A 17,292-nucleotide genomic window follows, 5' to 3' on the forward strand; every position below is an offset into this window, starting at 1 on the left:
ACAAGTTACATTCTTGAATAAGGTTGATATTTGTATGCTATAATGGTCCAACAAGTATATTAATATACACAAACACGTTTGGGGGGAAAGCAATCGTCTATATTTATCTCATATTTACATCTTCATCACTGGAAAATAATTAAACGATATAATGGAATTTGGTTTTTCCAGTTTATTTCAGTAATTTAACACATGTATTTGCTCGACTGCTGCTGTGTTTGTGATTCTCAAGATTTCCCCTCAAAATAGAAACGTTTATTTTAGATATTGCTCTAATAATAGTCCCCAGTTTTAATTTTCCACTGTTTCTGCGATGGAGGCAGCTAGTGTGGACGGATCCATTATGGGTATAGGGGTGCGTAGTGTATTACCCACAAAACTAAAACCTGGACGCTTCTACAGAATGCGATTTAAGTACTGGGTACGTTCATTTCAATAGACATTCATACTTCTCTATGATACCAACTGTGGGCAGGACTTCAGCAGGTACATGGAGTAGATTCAATCGTGTTCAAAGAAAAGGGAACCCCCTTTGGTGATAATTTGGTAGAGTCAGATGAAAACCGAGCTCTGTGCCACATCCACTACTAAATGATAAAGCTACTTGAGCCGGGACGTACGGATCTAAAAACCTAGCTTAAGTAAAAAGTTACCTTACCCCTGTTAAACGCCGTTTATTATTTTTAATTTTTTCTTTAAATTAAAGCATCTGACTCATTAAGGCATCTTAGTGTTGTTGCTTTTTCCCCCCGTATTGCAGTTTCATCAGTTTGAGGCACGATAGTTGTAAGTTAACGGGCAAGTTAGGCTGCCGGGGACGCCTTAAAGTGTGAGAGTAGGGGACTTTTTCAGCCGGAAGACCCACAAACGAGTCCTGAAAGAGGTAAGTTTGTATGAGCTTAACATTGTGTAGTTCTGTAAAGTCTCAGTTGATTACCCTGCATGGACTGGTGAGGCTGTTTCTCCAAGAGAGACAGGAGGGTGTTAGACGGACTACACCCATTCCAGACATCTCACCTACACTGGAAAGTGTATTTAAAGACTTTAAAAATATTTGTCAGTCGTTCGCAGCCTCAAAATACATTTTTAGGTGACACTAGTTTTTTCAGAAGCATGAAATATACTTTACACAAAGCCTGGGTACATGTAATAATGTGATAACAATGTAAATGTGCAGCTTTTGAGGAGAAAAGGGGGTGTGTGGGCGATATAATTACCCCAATATAGTCTTTATTTTTTTCTTCAATAGACTGTATATCACAATGTGATCAATGGAGCAATTTACAATAACTTGTGATGATAAAAAAAGAACAATTTATAAGCATTTTGTTGTGCTCCTGTCAGAGTCTTTTATTTTACTAATATAATCAGCAATAACTGATAATAATAATTGATAAGCTTTTTACCCTTGAGAAAATTGTACAGTATGTTATGGTGTAAAATTAAAAAGACCAACGCCACTGTATATGTGGTATTTGTCCAATCATTTTGACAACCTCATTGCTAAAGAAGACTGTCTGCATACAAAAGTGAAATAAGTGTGGTAAAAGTTTGTATAGATATAAAAGACATAACGTGATGCAGAAGACATCCTGGATCCCCTTAAACAGAGTGAAAATGTGCTCCTTCAGCTCAAAACAACTTTTGAAGCCAACTGCAAGCATTTTTACACAAACACACACGCAAAGCACATTTTCTTCTTGTTTTTCTTTAGTCTTAAAATATCTCCTGCCCTGTACGTGCCCCAGATTGATAGTTACACTGCCTCCCTCTCATAAGCCTTAGCACTACTATCCTGTTGCCTTGGCTACTAGTGTGTCAGGGGACTTCATCCTGATCCGCTGCATGATTTTCTCTGACACGGGTTCATGCCACGAAGCAGCTCTGAAAGCGAAGATTTCTGGAGATGCTTGTTTTGTTGCTTGGACTGACTCTTCACCCACCTGGTGAACAACACTTAGGGCTCCAGCGCTGCTCTGCTCGTCCACTGAGCCCGCTGCTAAAATGGAAAGTGTCCACTGGATAGCATGTTTGAAACGGAAAAAGAGACACGGTAAAGAGAGGATGACAAAAAGCATTTTTTCTGGTCGTGATTATGCAGAATTGATGATAGGAAAATACTTGATGTGATGTAAAAATAAAAATAGGGTCAGGGTTCACGTCCACATGATCATTTTTGTGGTTATTATTATTTTCTTCATCAATCAGGTACTCTTTGAGTCTAAAACAGTCCATCGTGAGATCCCAGAGTACATTGTCAAGCGTAATATTTTGTCCAACAGTTCATAACACACAAGTGACAGTGTTGAATCTAAAAAAAAACTGATGTTTGACACTGTGTACAATGTAAATTAAAGTAGAGTTCAAGTCATTTAAGCTCTGTGATGGAAAGTAGTTCAGATACAACACATCAGATGTCTTTTAGATATGTTCAGTTTGAATTTGTGGTTAGCTATGCATTTCACAAAGGTTTGAAACGGGCTGAAACAGAGAAGTTCAGCTAAAAAAAGAAACGTATTGCTAAAAAGCCCCAAATATCTTTGTGGAACAGGTCACAGCTAATTGGGTTAATTGCCAACAGGTCAATAACATGACGGGGTATGAAAAGAGCATCCGAGAGAACCAGAAAAGCCGCCATCCTCTCTTGAGCCCAGCTCATTTAAAATGGACTGAGGTGAACGCCAAAGCTATCCTGTGGTCTGACGAATCAGACTTTGCAATTATTTCTGGGAAATGATGGATGCTGTGCTCCTCCAAACTAAAGAGGGGAGGGACCATCCTGCTATCAGAGCACGGCTCAAAAGCCAGCTTTAACTGGGACGGTACGAAGGGGCCTGGTTAATGTGCACATCTGAGAAGTTACCACGAATGTTAAATGTTGCAGGCTTTGGAGCCAGATATGCTGCCATCCGTGCTTATTTATTTGAGCGAGACGTTGCCAAACCACATTCTGTCTGTACTGCATTAAAAATAGATAGATAAACAAATAAAAACCCCGGCTCTGCGCAATAATGAAAGGTTCTACGCGCTGGACTGGCCTTCCTGTTGTTCGGAAACAAAGCATCATGGAACAAGAAATGTGACAAAGTAGGCCGAGAAACTTTGAAAGGAGCTGAAATCCTACGTAAAGACAGAATATGAGACGTTAAACTTTCTAAACTACAGTTACTTGTCTCCTCGTTCCCAAACGCATAGAGAGTGCCGGCAAAAGAAGAGATGTTTCAGGCTTGAGAGTATCTAAATATAATCACCCATCTCTCCATTTTTTTACAGCCTTCAACACTTCTCCTCTGCTGTGCATGACGTAATGAGCATCTGGGAAAAAAATAGAATTTCTCTTTGTTGTGAGACAGCTTCACACAGGAAATGAGGTGGGCTAAGAATGGCAAACAGCAGTGAAACCGGTCAGCGGTTTACAGGAATCCCTCTGTCGCCTTGGGGAAGGGGGACACATGCTGCCCCGGCGCTTCTTTGCAACAGTCCTAGGCAGGGAACCCACTGGAAATAGTTGACCAAACAGACCCGGGGATGGCTGCGGGGGTTGGGGACAAGTAGAGAGACTGTTGCTGTGTAATCGAAGGGAATTGCAAACACTGAATGTTGGAAAGGCGATTTGGAAGGGCTGCTGTGTATCGAGCAGCGCTCACAGACTGCGTTCAGCTTGTAAACTTAACCCTGCAGCTCCAGCCGCTAACACAGGGAAAGCAGGATTTTGCAAAAAAAAAAGAAAAGACAACAGAACTGTAGGTACCTTATAAGCCCAAAATGTTCAGCCACAGCAAATGTGTGCTGAGGGAAAAGGAACTGAGCTTTTATTTGCAGGAATCACCTCAGCTGCTCTGCAACATTATTTTGTAAGTGGTTAGACTAACAATTACAAAGCAGCTGCTAACAACTCGGACCTCATTAGGCGCTCTCCTTATAATGTTCACATATGCAACAGGTCTCTAAAACTAGTGTTATACTACAGCTTCATGTCAGCATGCTTTGGTTTATTGAGATCTCATTGATAGAATCTCGACTTGACTGTTTCAATGTCTTTTGCTGGAATTCTGAGCACCTCCCCCAGGAGCTTCAGTTTTAATTTAGCCCTGTTGAATCACGGCCGACTTTTCATTTTCCCAGCTTGGACTCTGCTGGGTTTCATGTGGCTTTGTGTGTTGGAGAGGATGAAATAGCAACGCCCATATTTATGTCTGTTCCTGCTCAGCCTGCACACTGAGCTGTCCTGGAAAAGGCCACGCGACCCAGAGCTGAGGAGCTGCCGCCACTTCCTCATCCTGTTGTATGTTAAAGAGGAAGCACTACACTCAGGCCTGTGAGGCAGTGTTATTTATGCTGTCGTCCAGATAACACAAAAGAAACGGACATGATGTGCTCTGAGATGGAGTCTGACTGGGTCAGCACTGCTCCTCCACTTTGGATGAGCCACCACAAACATATTGTGGGACTGAGTGGCCATCAGTGTGAACTGTGTCCAAATATAGTGCACAATTAATTGCTTAGTGCTTTTATACAAAGGATCTCACATGGATTAGATGTTTTTTTAGGATTTAATGGCAAATTACCAGTAATAGGAGGATTTTTAGTAATGGAAATCAAGATGGAGCAATCTCTGTTAATAAACAGAGCATAAAATAAGGCAAACTGACACCTCTGCAAGAGACCCCAAACTACTTGTGATGACAGGAACTTTTAAACAAACTGGTCATTACACTTTGAGTATTTCTTACGTTCTGGGTTGAAAGTAAAGTTTGAATCAATAAGTGACAACTCAGGACTATGATAGGAATTTTTTTGGGATAGCAATAAACGCTTGTAATAAGAATGATGTCCAAACTGGAAGAAGAGGTTGATCATATTGATGTGCTTCGCATCTGCTTGTATCTATTTCTTTTCCATTCATAAGCCTGGGCGGCTTTGTGAAGAGCTTGTGTCACTGGCTATTTCTCAAACCCGTCTCTCTTGTCGCTGTGTGACTTTGATTCATAAAACTGCAGGAAATTACACTTGTGTGACAATTAAAAGAAAGGAGGATGTCTGCGTGCAGAAAGGATCTCATCCAAATTGCTCTCATCTGTTCTTTGCCAGATAGAATCGTTTCAGCTGGCAGTAACAGAGGAACGGAGGGCTCTGATACATCTCTCCCTCACACTAATTCATTAAAGCTAACACAGAGGAGTGGAGGTGTGATTCAGGACGGTTATTGTGTAATTGAACCTCTGGTATTAGCAAAGCGGCTTATGCAGTATAGCTGGAAATAGTTTTTCTTCGATGTGTCACACTTTCCCATTCTTTCTTCCTCCCTACCCCCACACATCTCTCTTTTCTGTCCCACCCACTCACACTTTACCAGATACATATAAAAGACTAGCTCAGGTTTTTGGCATGTTTCTTACACATTTCTTTTACGATTTGGATCTATTCTTGTTGCTTTTCTCTTTCTGTCTTTCAGGGAAACGCGTTAAAACCTTTTCTTGTTTTTGAAAACAATTTGAGATTCAAATGTTAGATGGATTATAGTAAAAAAAAAAAAAAAAAGCCAGTAAGTTAATGTCACCATTAACACTTCCTTTACTTACTGCAGGTGTAATAACGCCTGCTTTATCATGTACAAGAGTTCCAGTCTGATGATTATATTTGATTTGGATGTGTTGTGTTTATGCATCCTCATATCCCCAATCATGAATACCCCTGCATACATGAATAAGCTGAATTTGTAGACTATAATGTAGCCTTGGGAACAGAATTTAGACAAACCACAGCAGCCAGGGGTGAATAGGCCCAGGTGGCCAAATGCTTTAGTGTCCTTGTTTGCATTGGTATTTTTTAACCATCATTTATGTTTCTTTTTAATCAGTGAATATATTCTGTTCTCCCATGAAGGAGGGGATTGCTGTTTCGAGGTGAACGTCTGGTCCTCTCAGTAACAGCAGTCAGCATCAGCCTGACCTTTTAGAAAAGTGGCTTTATTAAGAATTACAATGCCCCAGGACACTTGTCCCTCCACCATGCAGGGCAGGGTCGATGAATTATCACTGTGCCAGAGAAGTAATACTGTATCCACGGAGACCACGGTGGCCTCCCACAACACATATACGTATTTACACACAGCTTGCAGATCATATCTGAGTGGTTGAATCTATTTTCCTTTTTGTTTCCAGTGTGCAGAAACTGTCTAAAATATCCAGATATCCCCCCCCCCCTCAGCTCGGTTGTTTGAGAACAATCTACAGCTCAAGTTTTATTACGAAATGCTGCTGAAAACTAAGAGGAATAATTGAAGCCATGAATCATTTATGAAATTCACACAGTGATATTAATGAGGCTTGTTGGTCCCCTGTAGGAGCAGAGGAAGCCGAGCAGACGTTGACGTGGAGAGAGCAAAAGCGCAGGGAGAGGGGAGAAGTGAGAAGAGAAGGTAGAGACTCCAGCCCAGCCACCTGCCTGCCTGCTTGTGTAAGTGCTGCGTTATGGGGAAACAGAACAGCAAGCTGCGACCTGAGGTCCTGAATGACCTGAGAGAAAACACAGATTTCACCGATCACGAGCTGCAGGAGTGGTACCGCGGTTTCCTGAAGGACTGTCCCACAGGCCACCTGACTGTGGAGGAGTTCAAGAAGATCTACGCCAACTTCTTCCCCTACGGAGACGCCTCAAAGTTTGCCGAGCACGTCTTCCGCACGTTCGACACCAACGGTGATGCCACCATTGATTTCAGAGAGTTCATCATAGCTCTGAGTGTGACATCTCGTGGCGGGCTGGAACAGAAGCTGCGCTGGGCCTTTAGCATGTACGACCTGGACGGGAATGGGTACATCAGCCGGGCAGAGATGCTGGAGATAGTTCAGGTAAGAAAATCCTGTGGCTTATCACTCATTTCTTATATGTGTATGCTCTGTACCTGTCATCTGAGATAGAAATGTGATGAGAGGACACTCACAGTAGTTCTGCTTTACATATAGAAACAAACTTGTAGGTTATAGGAAACGTTGCAAATCTGCAACATACACTCAATCACAACTTTCTGTTCTAAATCCAGAAATGAAAAAGAAAATGTCATCAGGTTAGCACATTTTATTACTCAAACCGACACCATATTTACTGTAGAATAAGTCAATAATGACTTACTTCACAGCTTGAGATACAAACCATAAGAGCTTTTATGTATGAAATGCCATTTGATTAATATTAAGTGAACGAATAAACAAACACTTTGATGAATAGATACGTCCGTGTAATTAATCCGTCCGGCTATTAGATAAATAATTAAGATAAATAAATGCTGTTAGTGTTTTTTCTGGTGTCATTTTAATGTGCTAAATCAAAGCAGCAGCAGCACCAGAAACAGGTTGGGTCAGACAGCAGAGCTGATTCAATCCTGCACCCACACTCGGAGCCACAGCTGCTGCGTCTGATTCAGTCAGATCCCCACACACCCTTTTTGTCAGAGTATAACAAACAGAAACAGAGAGCGGGAAATAAAATAGTCTTAAAATGTTAAAATGAATTATATGTAGAGTTATATATAAAAAGTATTCTGAATGAGTTGTTCTTTTTTATAATAAAAACTTAGCCGGTAGGTATATATACTGTAGGTATATATAGTTTATTCTATTGAAGCATGTATATGTTTATCTATTATGAACTAAAATTGCATCCCATAGCTTTGTATGTTCAGTTCATTGACTACAATGACAAGAAAATGTCAGAAAATTGTAAAAAGCAAACAGTTATACTTTCTTATTTCAGGGGTGATCCTCGAAAGTCTTTTCCTGTGACTTCAAACTTAAATGTGTGAAGTTGATATAAGACGCTTGACCAGATTCAAACAAATGCAGCTGGAACTTTGTTGGGAGTTCTTCTTTCCTGCAGATATTTGGATAGAAATATCAGCAGAAAACAGGAATAATTTAAACTCTCGCTTTATTACTTTACTGTCAGAAGCTGTTTTTCGGCTGAGTTTGCTGGTGTTATTTCACAACATATTTCCATTCCCTATCGTGCATGCAGGCTGTCCTTGTTGCCTTTTCTTATCACTGCGACTGTATTTACTCTTCCAAAATGGTGAGCTCAGTGACTTGTGGCGCCATATCAATATTGGTTCAGCCCGTTGTGTTTGCGAATCCAAATGAATTGGACAAAAACAACATTAAAGCACAAAAGTACCTTTTGTCTCTGCAGAATGCTCTCTGTTTTTCTTCCAAACGCCCCCCCTCTCTGCAGAGACCAGCACTTAATCTAAAATTTACAAGTAGACATGTCTCCAATAAGCCCGTTCGGGGCGACTGACTGCGAGTCGAACAGCGGGAGATTTAGTCGTCTGAGCTGCATCATTATCAGGTAGCACCAGAAAACCCGTCAGAGTGCCAAGACAATACATGGAAGAAATGTGTCAGATGATGGCAGGCATTTGTAATCTTTACAGCCGAAAGGCTTCACAGAGACAACCAAAAGATCAATAGGCATGTCACAGCAATCACCATTATCCTCCTTAACAGGCGATTTACAAGATGGTGTCATCAGTGATGAAGATGCCTGAGGATGAATCAACACCGGAGAAAAGGACAGATAAGATCTTCAGACAAATGGACATTGACAATGATGGTAAGACTGGCATAATGTGAGGGTTTCACATACATGTACACCCTGTCGGGAATGTGTGTCATTGCTGCTCTGGTTCATGTTTAGTGGTTGTCCACGATGAGCAGATGAAAGGTCAAAATCGAAGAGTCGTAACAGTTCTTCACATTATCCACCATAGAATACTTGTTAGAGCTGTTGGAGACACACAGTCTTTGTGTTTTGCATCAGTCTGCTGATCCTCGCTGATGCTGCTGGTCTGACATTTAGTGTGAGAAGGTGATGTTACACCCATGAGACATGTCTTACTGCTCTGAATGCGTTTGACGTGTCACGGCTCAGTTATTTAGAGCTACTCCCATGGTACACGGCAGTTTGTTTTGAAGCAGAAGGGCCAAAGAGGCTGAGGGTCGGACTGAGCCTCAGACTCAAGTTTTACAACATCACAGGGCCCGGGCCAACAACTGCTGCTGCAGAGGGTAAATCCACCGAAGCTCAGTCTCCACAGATATGTGACATGTTGTACGCTTTCATCAAATATTAGAGGGGTAGTCATTGAAAAATAAAGCTAACCGGAGGAAAAGTAGTTGACACACAGAGGCTTTAAGGTTAGAAATGATTCTGTTTTTAAAGAAAAAAAATAGCTACATAAGCCATGTTATCCTGGGAATCTTTAGTCTCTATCGATTACGCTTTGTTTTGATTTAACTTCAAAACTGATCACAGAGATCAGTCACATAATTACATTTGTATTGCACAGCAGCATCATCTGCTGGCTGATGCGAGTTCACCTTTCAAATGGATGCTTTTGAAAAGATGCAGCAGGTCCTGTGTCATCTGGGGCAGCAGTGATTTTATTTGTTACATGAGCCAACATCAGAGGCTTTTTGTGGGTGGTTGTTGCATTAGTCACTTCCTGTTCGGCTGCCAATTACGGGGAATCTTTTTGATCTCTGCTCCACAGGTAGATTGTCTTTGGAGGAGTTCATTAAAGGTGCCAAGAGCGACCCGTCCATTGTTAGACTGCTGCAGTCGGATCAGGGCGCCTCTCGTCAGTTCTGAGGACACAGACACACGCTGCTCCACATCACCACCTGCCCCCCCCTTTCATTTAAAACTCCATGTTTACATCGATGTACGCTTCTTTCAACTTAATGTTTCCCAACAGTGAAGTGCCATACAGTATATTTGTACTGACTGGATTATATGCTTAGAAGTATTACGACTCCTATCATGTTACACAAAGAGAAAACTAATTAAATAATGAAGAGAATTTGATTTGACTTGACTGTTGAACTGTGGCTTATTGTTGTTCAGGAGCTTAAAAAAAGTTTGGAACAAATTCTATGCTTTTGATATTGCATGTGCTTAGTGCTGTGTATTTTCTTATATTGTGAGTTTGTGTGAATAAGAAGGCTGCGGTTGTTTTTATTCCTTTTTATTTTTGTAACAAAAATGTAATTTTGTTTCACACAATTGAAATAAAGTCGTGTAAGAAAAATCTACACAAGAAATCCCACAGTATCCCCTTGTCCCGACAGACATGACGCAAACCCACCAAGATCCTTTTCACTGTTTTAAAGAGGAAACACACGTTTAGTCACATCGAGTCCACGTCTTAAAATAGGTGCTTGAAGGCAGCTGAAGAGAGAAGAGAAAACAACGTTTGGAAAAGACTTGAATGAATGACGAGACACTCAGAATGTCCTCAGTCCTCTCCTCAGCTGGTGGCAGCTGTAGAAATATGCAGCCTAATGTTCAGCAGGTTTGTGAGAAAGAGTTCACGCCAGGGACGCACACGCTCCCCTCCCTCCTGTCTTTGCATGACGGAAAGATGATGTGAGAAACTGCAGGTGTCTCTCATGTGCCTTTTTCTGGAGTATTTCAGTAACTGGGCGACCGGTCCTCCCATTCGTCCACAGGAGAGGGGAGGCGGGATGCGCAGGACCAGACCAGACCAGATCCAACCATGCCGGTCTGGATCAGATCCTACCCTGTTAGGACTCATAACTCGTCCTTATCAAAGTCGTCATCCAGGTCTACGTCGCTGAGGTCGTATTCCTCCTCCACAGGAAGCTGAGGGTGACATGGAGTAGAATAAAGACGGGATGTTAGCAAAGATGGAGCCTGTTTATAGGTTGACCCTCCTGGGGCCACCCCACAAGTCTCACCATATTGGGATCCATTTATCAATTTAGCAGCTATTCCTCAGTCAGAGCCTCCATTTTTCAGTGTGACCCCACTTTTAATAACCTTACGAAGCAGTGTGAACACAGAAGTTGAGCAGACTGTGAGACCACTGCCATTTCCCCACTCACCTGCCCATCTTTGCCATCCCAGGGTTCAGCGGTATTAATCTTGGGCATGACATTGCCTCCCAGTGTGGCAGTCGAGCCGCGGCCCACAGAAAGCTCCCTGAAAACAGGAGCCACATTGAGTTCCACCATTCAACCCGTCTTTGCATAGATTCTTCCCGTTTTGCTAGAAAAGCTGGCAAACTGCGCCCCCTACCTGAGGAACTCATGAATACCAGTCTCACTGAAGGAGCCCCTCATGAGAGCGAATTTCATCTTGCGCGTGTTGATGGCAGCCATGGCAGGATACCCAAACCCACCGATACCCAGAGCGGCCTCCAGCTCCATCTGAGCCCCTGCCTCAGTCCACAGCCAGCTGACAAGAGGAAGAGCAGACCATTAGTGAGCTCCAATTTGATTCAAGCACTGTAATAATGCATGACTTGGCTTGAGTCCTTACCCCCACATCTTCTTCTTGTACTTGTCAGCCATCTTCATCATCACTTCCAGGTAACCATTTCTACCAGCTGCGCCTGTTGAGAAATAGAGTTCGCAAATGATGAGCAAAGATGCCGCCTCCCCTTCTGATACATGAAGCATTTCTCAGAGTCTACAGCTCAGCTTAAAAAACAGTTTGTTGTAACACAGAAAAGCACAAAACATAGATCCGTTTAAAACGGACAGGAAGCCGATACTTCAAACAGTCTGTTTATGCTTCACCTGTATCCAAGATATGTGGCAAGACAGCAATTATACAAAGCTGACTGTCCTCGCAGGTCTTCTTCAAGACGTCTTCGCCGAGGATCTGAGAAAAACAGTTAAGCACATTTTCAACACTTTATACTAATTCACTGACCCTTATTGTATGCAAAGATGGTCAAAGGTCAAACTTAGGAGAAAAGATTGGGCAGGGTAGCAGTTTTTTGTTTTAACATGTAATTTAACAACTACTAAATATACATTAGAATATGTGAATTATACCATTATCGCCATGTTACATCAGCACGATGTGCATTCATACATGACCGATACTGACCTCCAGCAGCTCAGGAGGAGGAGCGTTGTCAGAGAACAGATCCAAGGCCTTCTCAATGATGTCTCCACGGGAGCGACCTCCTTGGTAGTCCTCAGGCTCCTCGCCTTTGCGGAAAATCTTGATGGTGGGAAATCCACGGATCTAGACACACAAACACATTCCTCGAATTCCAGTTGTAGCAGACGGATGTGGAGCAAGAAATGAAGACGCATTTTTTACTTTGAAATTGGACTTAATCAGGCAAACTCGTTCTTATTTTGCTAATGTGACCCAGAAATTGTAAATCCTCTCACCACGTCACTTACAAGCTCGTCATTCTATACAATGGTGCCGTCTTAGCTCGGCTGATGCCAGCACACGCCGATGCAGTGCTGATCCGCTTCCATTTCATTTGTGTGAAATACCAAAGGGGTGCAGCAGCAGTTTGAAAAATACGCTATTTTTGTGACAATAAAGCACAACCACTGAGTGAAAAGGCCTCCGGAGCTGTTTATTAGAGTCTGAACTCATGTGTTATGCGGCAACACGTGACACGATAACAAACTGAATGTTGAAGTTAGGTTACAGCTTTTGTGAACACGTCCAGTGGCTTTGATGAAAGCCAGTACATCACTGGGAACTGCCATCTGACGGCAATTTAAGGTGATGAAAATACTGTAAATGTAGTATACATTTTAAGGGTGGAAATCTCTCGGCACCCTTCAATTCAATTATGATTTAGGGAGCTGCGATGTGAATTAAATACTATTACAGATGCATCTTTTTTCAGGATTATTTCTTTCTTCCTTCACTGTGTGACTAGTTGGAACTTAAAGTACTTAAAGCAAAGTATTTATAATGATGCTGACCCCGTTTGCAGTAGTGAATTGTTTTGCCTCTGAGCCCAATCCACTGCGCTCTTCCACAATGAGAGAGCTCTGACGGCATCCTACTAAAGGTACAGCAATATAACATCTTTACAGCCCCACTTCAAAGCAGCCCAAGCACCATTATAACCCTTTTACTGGAATCCAGACAAGAAGCTGACTCAAGATCCAGATCCGGGCTTATTGGTCAGTGGATCATCAATTTGGGTATTCAAACCAAACTAAACCTAAATGAAAGCTGGAAATAGACTAAATATACAGCTAATTTTGCAGTAATAAATAATAATAAAAAACTTTTTTCAAGTTCCTTCATAACAAGCACAAAATTTTCGTATAATTTGTGAGTTTTTACTCACCCCATAGCGGCTGGACACAACCTGGTGTACAGTAGCATCCACAGCCCCGAGGTGAACTTTACCCTTCGTCTGCTCCTTGACAGCCGTGGCTGCAGCTGCCCACTCAGGCTCCAGGCTGCGGGGAAGGGAGAAAATGTCCCATCATACTTTCAAAAGGTCTATAACACAACTGCTGTTAAGAAAGCCCAACAAGTGTTACTACATAGTCCTACGCTGCAAATATACAAACTCAGAGACAGAAATAACCATCTCTGTTGCAGCTGCCCTAATTAAAGTGCATAGTTTAAGACCAACTCATTGTTGCACTGTTCCCAACCCTGCTGGGGAAGCTACCAAACTCACTTTTTGCAGTGTCCACACCAGGGAGCGAAGAACTCCACCAACCACACGTCACCACTGTCCAGCACCATCTTGTCAAAGTTGTCGTCTGTGAGCTCAACCACATCCTTCTTGCTGCCACCACCGCTGCCACCTCCACTCTGCAAGGCGCAGTTATGTGTCATTTCAACGACCGACTAATCATTTTATCCTTCTAATGTCACATAATTAGAAAATAAGAAGCGCTGCGCAGTGTCGCTGCTTCCTGTACCTGCTTGCTGTAGCTGGAGCCACCAGACTTGCCGCTCAGCCTGTCTTTCACCAGAGTGCGCAAAGTATTCATTGCTCCATCCACGATGGCCTGACTACTGCGTCCCCCTGAGGCGTGAAGGACAAAGTTTTAGTTAGTATGACTAACAATTGCTCATCGTTCAGTGAATACCCAAAGAAAAGTTCCTCTTTATCACCTCTGTCTACGTTTCCAAAACACAACCAAGCGATTTTGGAATAAAAGATGATGTGCATGTGTTTTCTCTTCAACATGAGAATGTCAATACACTAAAAAGTTCACATTTAAAAGTCTGAATGGTTGTCGTCTGTACCTTGGTACTCCTCTGGATTGTTCTTGTTGGCTCCAAAGATCTTGATGGTGGGGAATCCTCGGACGCCATACTGGCCTCCCAGTGACTTGTGCTGGTCTGCATCAACGGCACCAACCTTGACGATACCCTGAAAAACCACAAACAGTTTGCAGTTTGCCGTCTCGGTTTTCCAGTTTCAAATCAGTGCATCAGCCTGTTGTCTTAACTGCTGAGAAAACCGTCTGAATGTCAACAAACAAGCATGTGAGACGCCGTACTTTCATTTGCAGGATTTGTCCACAAAGAAAGTCGTGTTTAGACAAATATTTCCTGCTGTAACTGTGTGCTTTGCCTAAATATTTAACACCTCTGATTGTGGTGACTAATACTGCTGATTCACAAATGTATGAACATTTTCAGGAGGATTAAGCTGGGACTTGTGCTTGATAATCTTATTCTTGCTTCAGTCTTTTTTTTCTTTTTTTTAAACTGTAACAATCATTCAACTCCCTCCATTTCCTTGATCATGACACTGGTCTCTTTAGAAGGCAGATTGGATTAAATATTCCTTAAAAAATGTTTTAAACATTTAAAAAAAAAAACACGTGCATCATACAATCAAACACAAAAGTAATCACTTCACAGAGACCCTGCATTTTCATCAAATATGCTTATGCTGCTGTTTGGAGACTTTTGGGGGAGCCATCTTCTGCCCGTCGGTGTGCAGCAACCAGCATATGACAGTTTAAGGCCAATAAAAAGACTTAACCCCACCCCCTCTGCTAATTTTCTACAGTTCAATTTTTACAATTTGTTTTTAAATAGCTGAGAAATGAAGTTAAAAACGTGCATTAATCATTAGTACACATCATTGTGCTGTTATCAATACAACACCAGCAGCCACCTGGTTGGCGCGGCGACAAAAGGAAGTGGCATTTTGGCTCCGATGCTGTTCAAATTACATACGCTTCCTTTGGGGTCTGTGGCCCATGAAGTTAGACGGAAGACAGCCACTTGCCACAGAAAGCCACCTTTACTGAACCGTCAAACTGACCTTAAAACCTGGATCAAGTTAAACTTTCTCGGTCCCGATTTAAAAACAACAAACAGGAGTGACGTCATTTTGTTTGGAAGCTTGAGAATTTTGCTGGAACTCTTGGCCCACAGTCAATCTCTTTTAAGTTTATATTTAAAGGATTTAACAGATAACTTTTAATTTCAAGCTTATTTCCATCTATTGTGTTTTTTACTTTATTATCTCTTATTACTTTGTTGTTTTGGTGGTACTTTGGTCAGCTGTTGTCGTTTTCAAATGTACTATATAAATAAATTGGACCTTTGCGCCTTCGTAATACATGCCTGCAACCATAAAAGTGAATAAAAGACACAGACGTTACTAAATAGCTACTACAGCTGTGCAAAAGTCACACTGGAGGAGAGGCCAGACAAGAGCAGATGCTCCAAGTTTGACAGTGAACCATGTTATTGCAATCAATCACTAAAATACTACTACTTAGAAGTGTGCTCATCTACATTACTGTTTAAGAGAAGGTAAAACAAATGTCTCGTGTGCAAACATGTTCTTTCCTTGGCTGCCGACTTGCCCCAGCGACAAACCCATGAGGACTTCCACATAGAAAAAACAAACTACATCTTCATTTCCCAAAGGGTCACTGTAACGCACGACTACAATAAGTTTACAATACTGTGACAGCTTGAAATGTTTTGGGGTTTATTGTATTGTAAACGGAGCACAATAACCGTGCTGAGAAAAGCTGACATTTTGACAGCCGTTGCTTCTGAGATGACCGCAGTTGTTCTGTTTACCTTGAGGGCCGTGGCAGCCTTCTTCCATTCTGGAACTAGACTTTTACAGTGTCCACACCTGAGAGGATACACAGAGGAGACGCAGGGAATGAATGATCAATCCGATTTATATCGATGTAAAGAGATAAAGGCCAGAAACACTCATGGACTCAAACTTTATATGAACTTTCACGCTCTAAAGAGAGATGGTAGACAGTTTGATGGCAACACTATGTTAGCTTCAAAACTAAAAGACTCCATATCACATCAGCTGGTCGTATCTAAAGCCCCTGTGCACAAATGCATGTCGACTATGAGTATCCATCTATATCAAAACCTATTTTCAATGGTTTAATATCTCTGTTTAGAACTTAACTTCTCAACTGAAGGAAGTGAAGCCAGACTTCTGCACAGAGTCAACTGAACCATAACTTGGTTTAAAACTGAGCAGTTATACTCACCAGGGCGCATAAAACTCAACCAGCCACAGACTGTCACTCTGGATCACCTCCTTGTTGAAGTTGGAAGGTGTGAGCTCAATAACATCATCACTGGATGAGTATAAGGCCTGAACACACAGGACCAGTGAGCAGCTCAGCACTCCTGAAAGGCAAAATGAAGAAAAATCTGTCCCTCTGCAAACTCTGACCAAATACGTTCAATACATTCTTAACTACAACAAAATAAACCAGCTGCTGGACACCGTACACCTACTTTTACAGAGCTTATATATTGATTCGTGAACAAATGGGTACAACCCTTCGTTTATTAATTCATTGATCCTACGATAACGGAGGCCTGTTCCTGCTAAACCTACACCCACAAGCTAACAATAGTAGCTAAAACGCTTTCACATGCATAATCTATAAATGTATCACCAACAATTATATTTCTTATAGGTAGAAAAGCACTTTCTGCTGTCACTCACCTAGTAAAAGCGGTCTCATGATTCTGACTTCGCTAAGTTTGCGTCCTCAGCTGAAACAACACACACAGGCGACTGCCGCGGCTGCTTCTGCCTCAGAAGTACATAGAAAAAAATCTCACCGTGGCCTACGCTGATTGGTCCACTAGTGGAGATGCCGAGCTTCCGCCAATCAGCATGCGCCGTGTAGTTCCACGGACCGGTACACTGAGGAAAGGAGGAGAGGGGCTGGAGGAGAAAGGAAGAAATGTAATGGCACCAACAGGATATGTAAGATATGAGAAGGATGACTCACTCTTATAGTGTAATGATGTGATGCTTGGGTGTGCGAAGAGCTGGCCATATGTGAAATCGGCTTGTAACCCAAGATGTCCTATTTTTCATTAATGGAAGATGTGCTGTGAAAAGTTAAGCTGTTTCTTTAAAGACTGTTAAAAACACATTTCAGAAAACACAAGACAATGTTTTTTTTTAAATACAACAAAATGGTAAACGAGGCATCATTAACATGTCACAAAACACAAGAC

General features: G+C 42.0%; 2 protein-coding genes across 6 annotated transcripts; one reads left to right on the forward strand and one right to left on the reverse strand.

The window, feature by feature from the left end:
* The first annotated feature begins 583 nt into the window (after positions 1-583).
* hpcal1 (hippocalcin-like 1) lies at positions 584-10,246 on the forward strand. 5 transcript variants are annotated; one of them, XM_072361690.1, is made up of 4 exons: positions 584-883; positions 6,347-6,851; positions 8,502-8,607; positions 9,552-10,246. In XM_072361690.1, exons 2-4 carry the CDS (start codon positions 6,474-6,476, stop codon positions 9,752-9,754), a joined length of 687 nt encoding a protein of 228 aa, XP_072217791.1. In that variant the 5' UTR covers positions 584-883; positions 6,347-6,473; the 3' UTR covers positions 9,755-10,246. The 5 variants fall into 5 exon arrangements, with proteins under 5 accessions (XP_072217791.1, XP_072217793.1, XP_072217795.1 ...); XM_072361692.1 differs by having other exon boundaries at positions 6,353-6,851; XM_072361694.1 differs by having other exon boundaries at positions 585-883; positions 9,548-9,724.
* pdia6 (protein disulfide isomerase family A, member 6) lies at positions 10,006-16,876 on the reverse strand. The gene is made up of 13 exons (XM_072361689.1): positions 16,769-16,876; positions 16,302-16,443; positions 15,862-15,919; positions 14,056-14,182; positions 13,725-13,831; positions 13,478-13,614; positions 13,136-13,250; positions 11,914-12,054; positions 11,598-11,682; positions 11,338-11,410; positions 11,095-11,253; positions 10,902-10,998; positions 10,006-10,659 (listed from the first exon to the last, which is right to left on the reverse strand). Exons 1-13 carry the CDS (start codon positions 16,785-16,787, stop codon positions 10,588-10,590), a joined length of 1,332 nt encoding a protein of 443 aa, XP_072217790.1. The 5' UTR covers positions 16,788-16,876; the 3' UTR covers positions 10,006-10,587.
* Positions 16,877-17,292: the final 416 nt, after the last annotated feature.

This window comes from Leuresthes tenuis, unplaced genomic scaffold, assembly GCF_036924035.1.
Source record: "Leuresthes tenuis unplaced genomic scaffold, fLeuTen1.0.hap1 SCAF_13, whole genome shotgun sequence".
Classification (NCBI taxonomy): domain Eukaryota; kingdom Metazoa; phylum Chordata; class Actinopteri; order Atheriniformes; family Atherinopsidae; genus Leuresthes; species Leuresthes tenuis.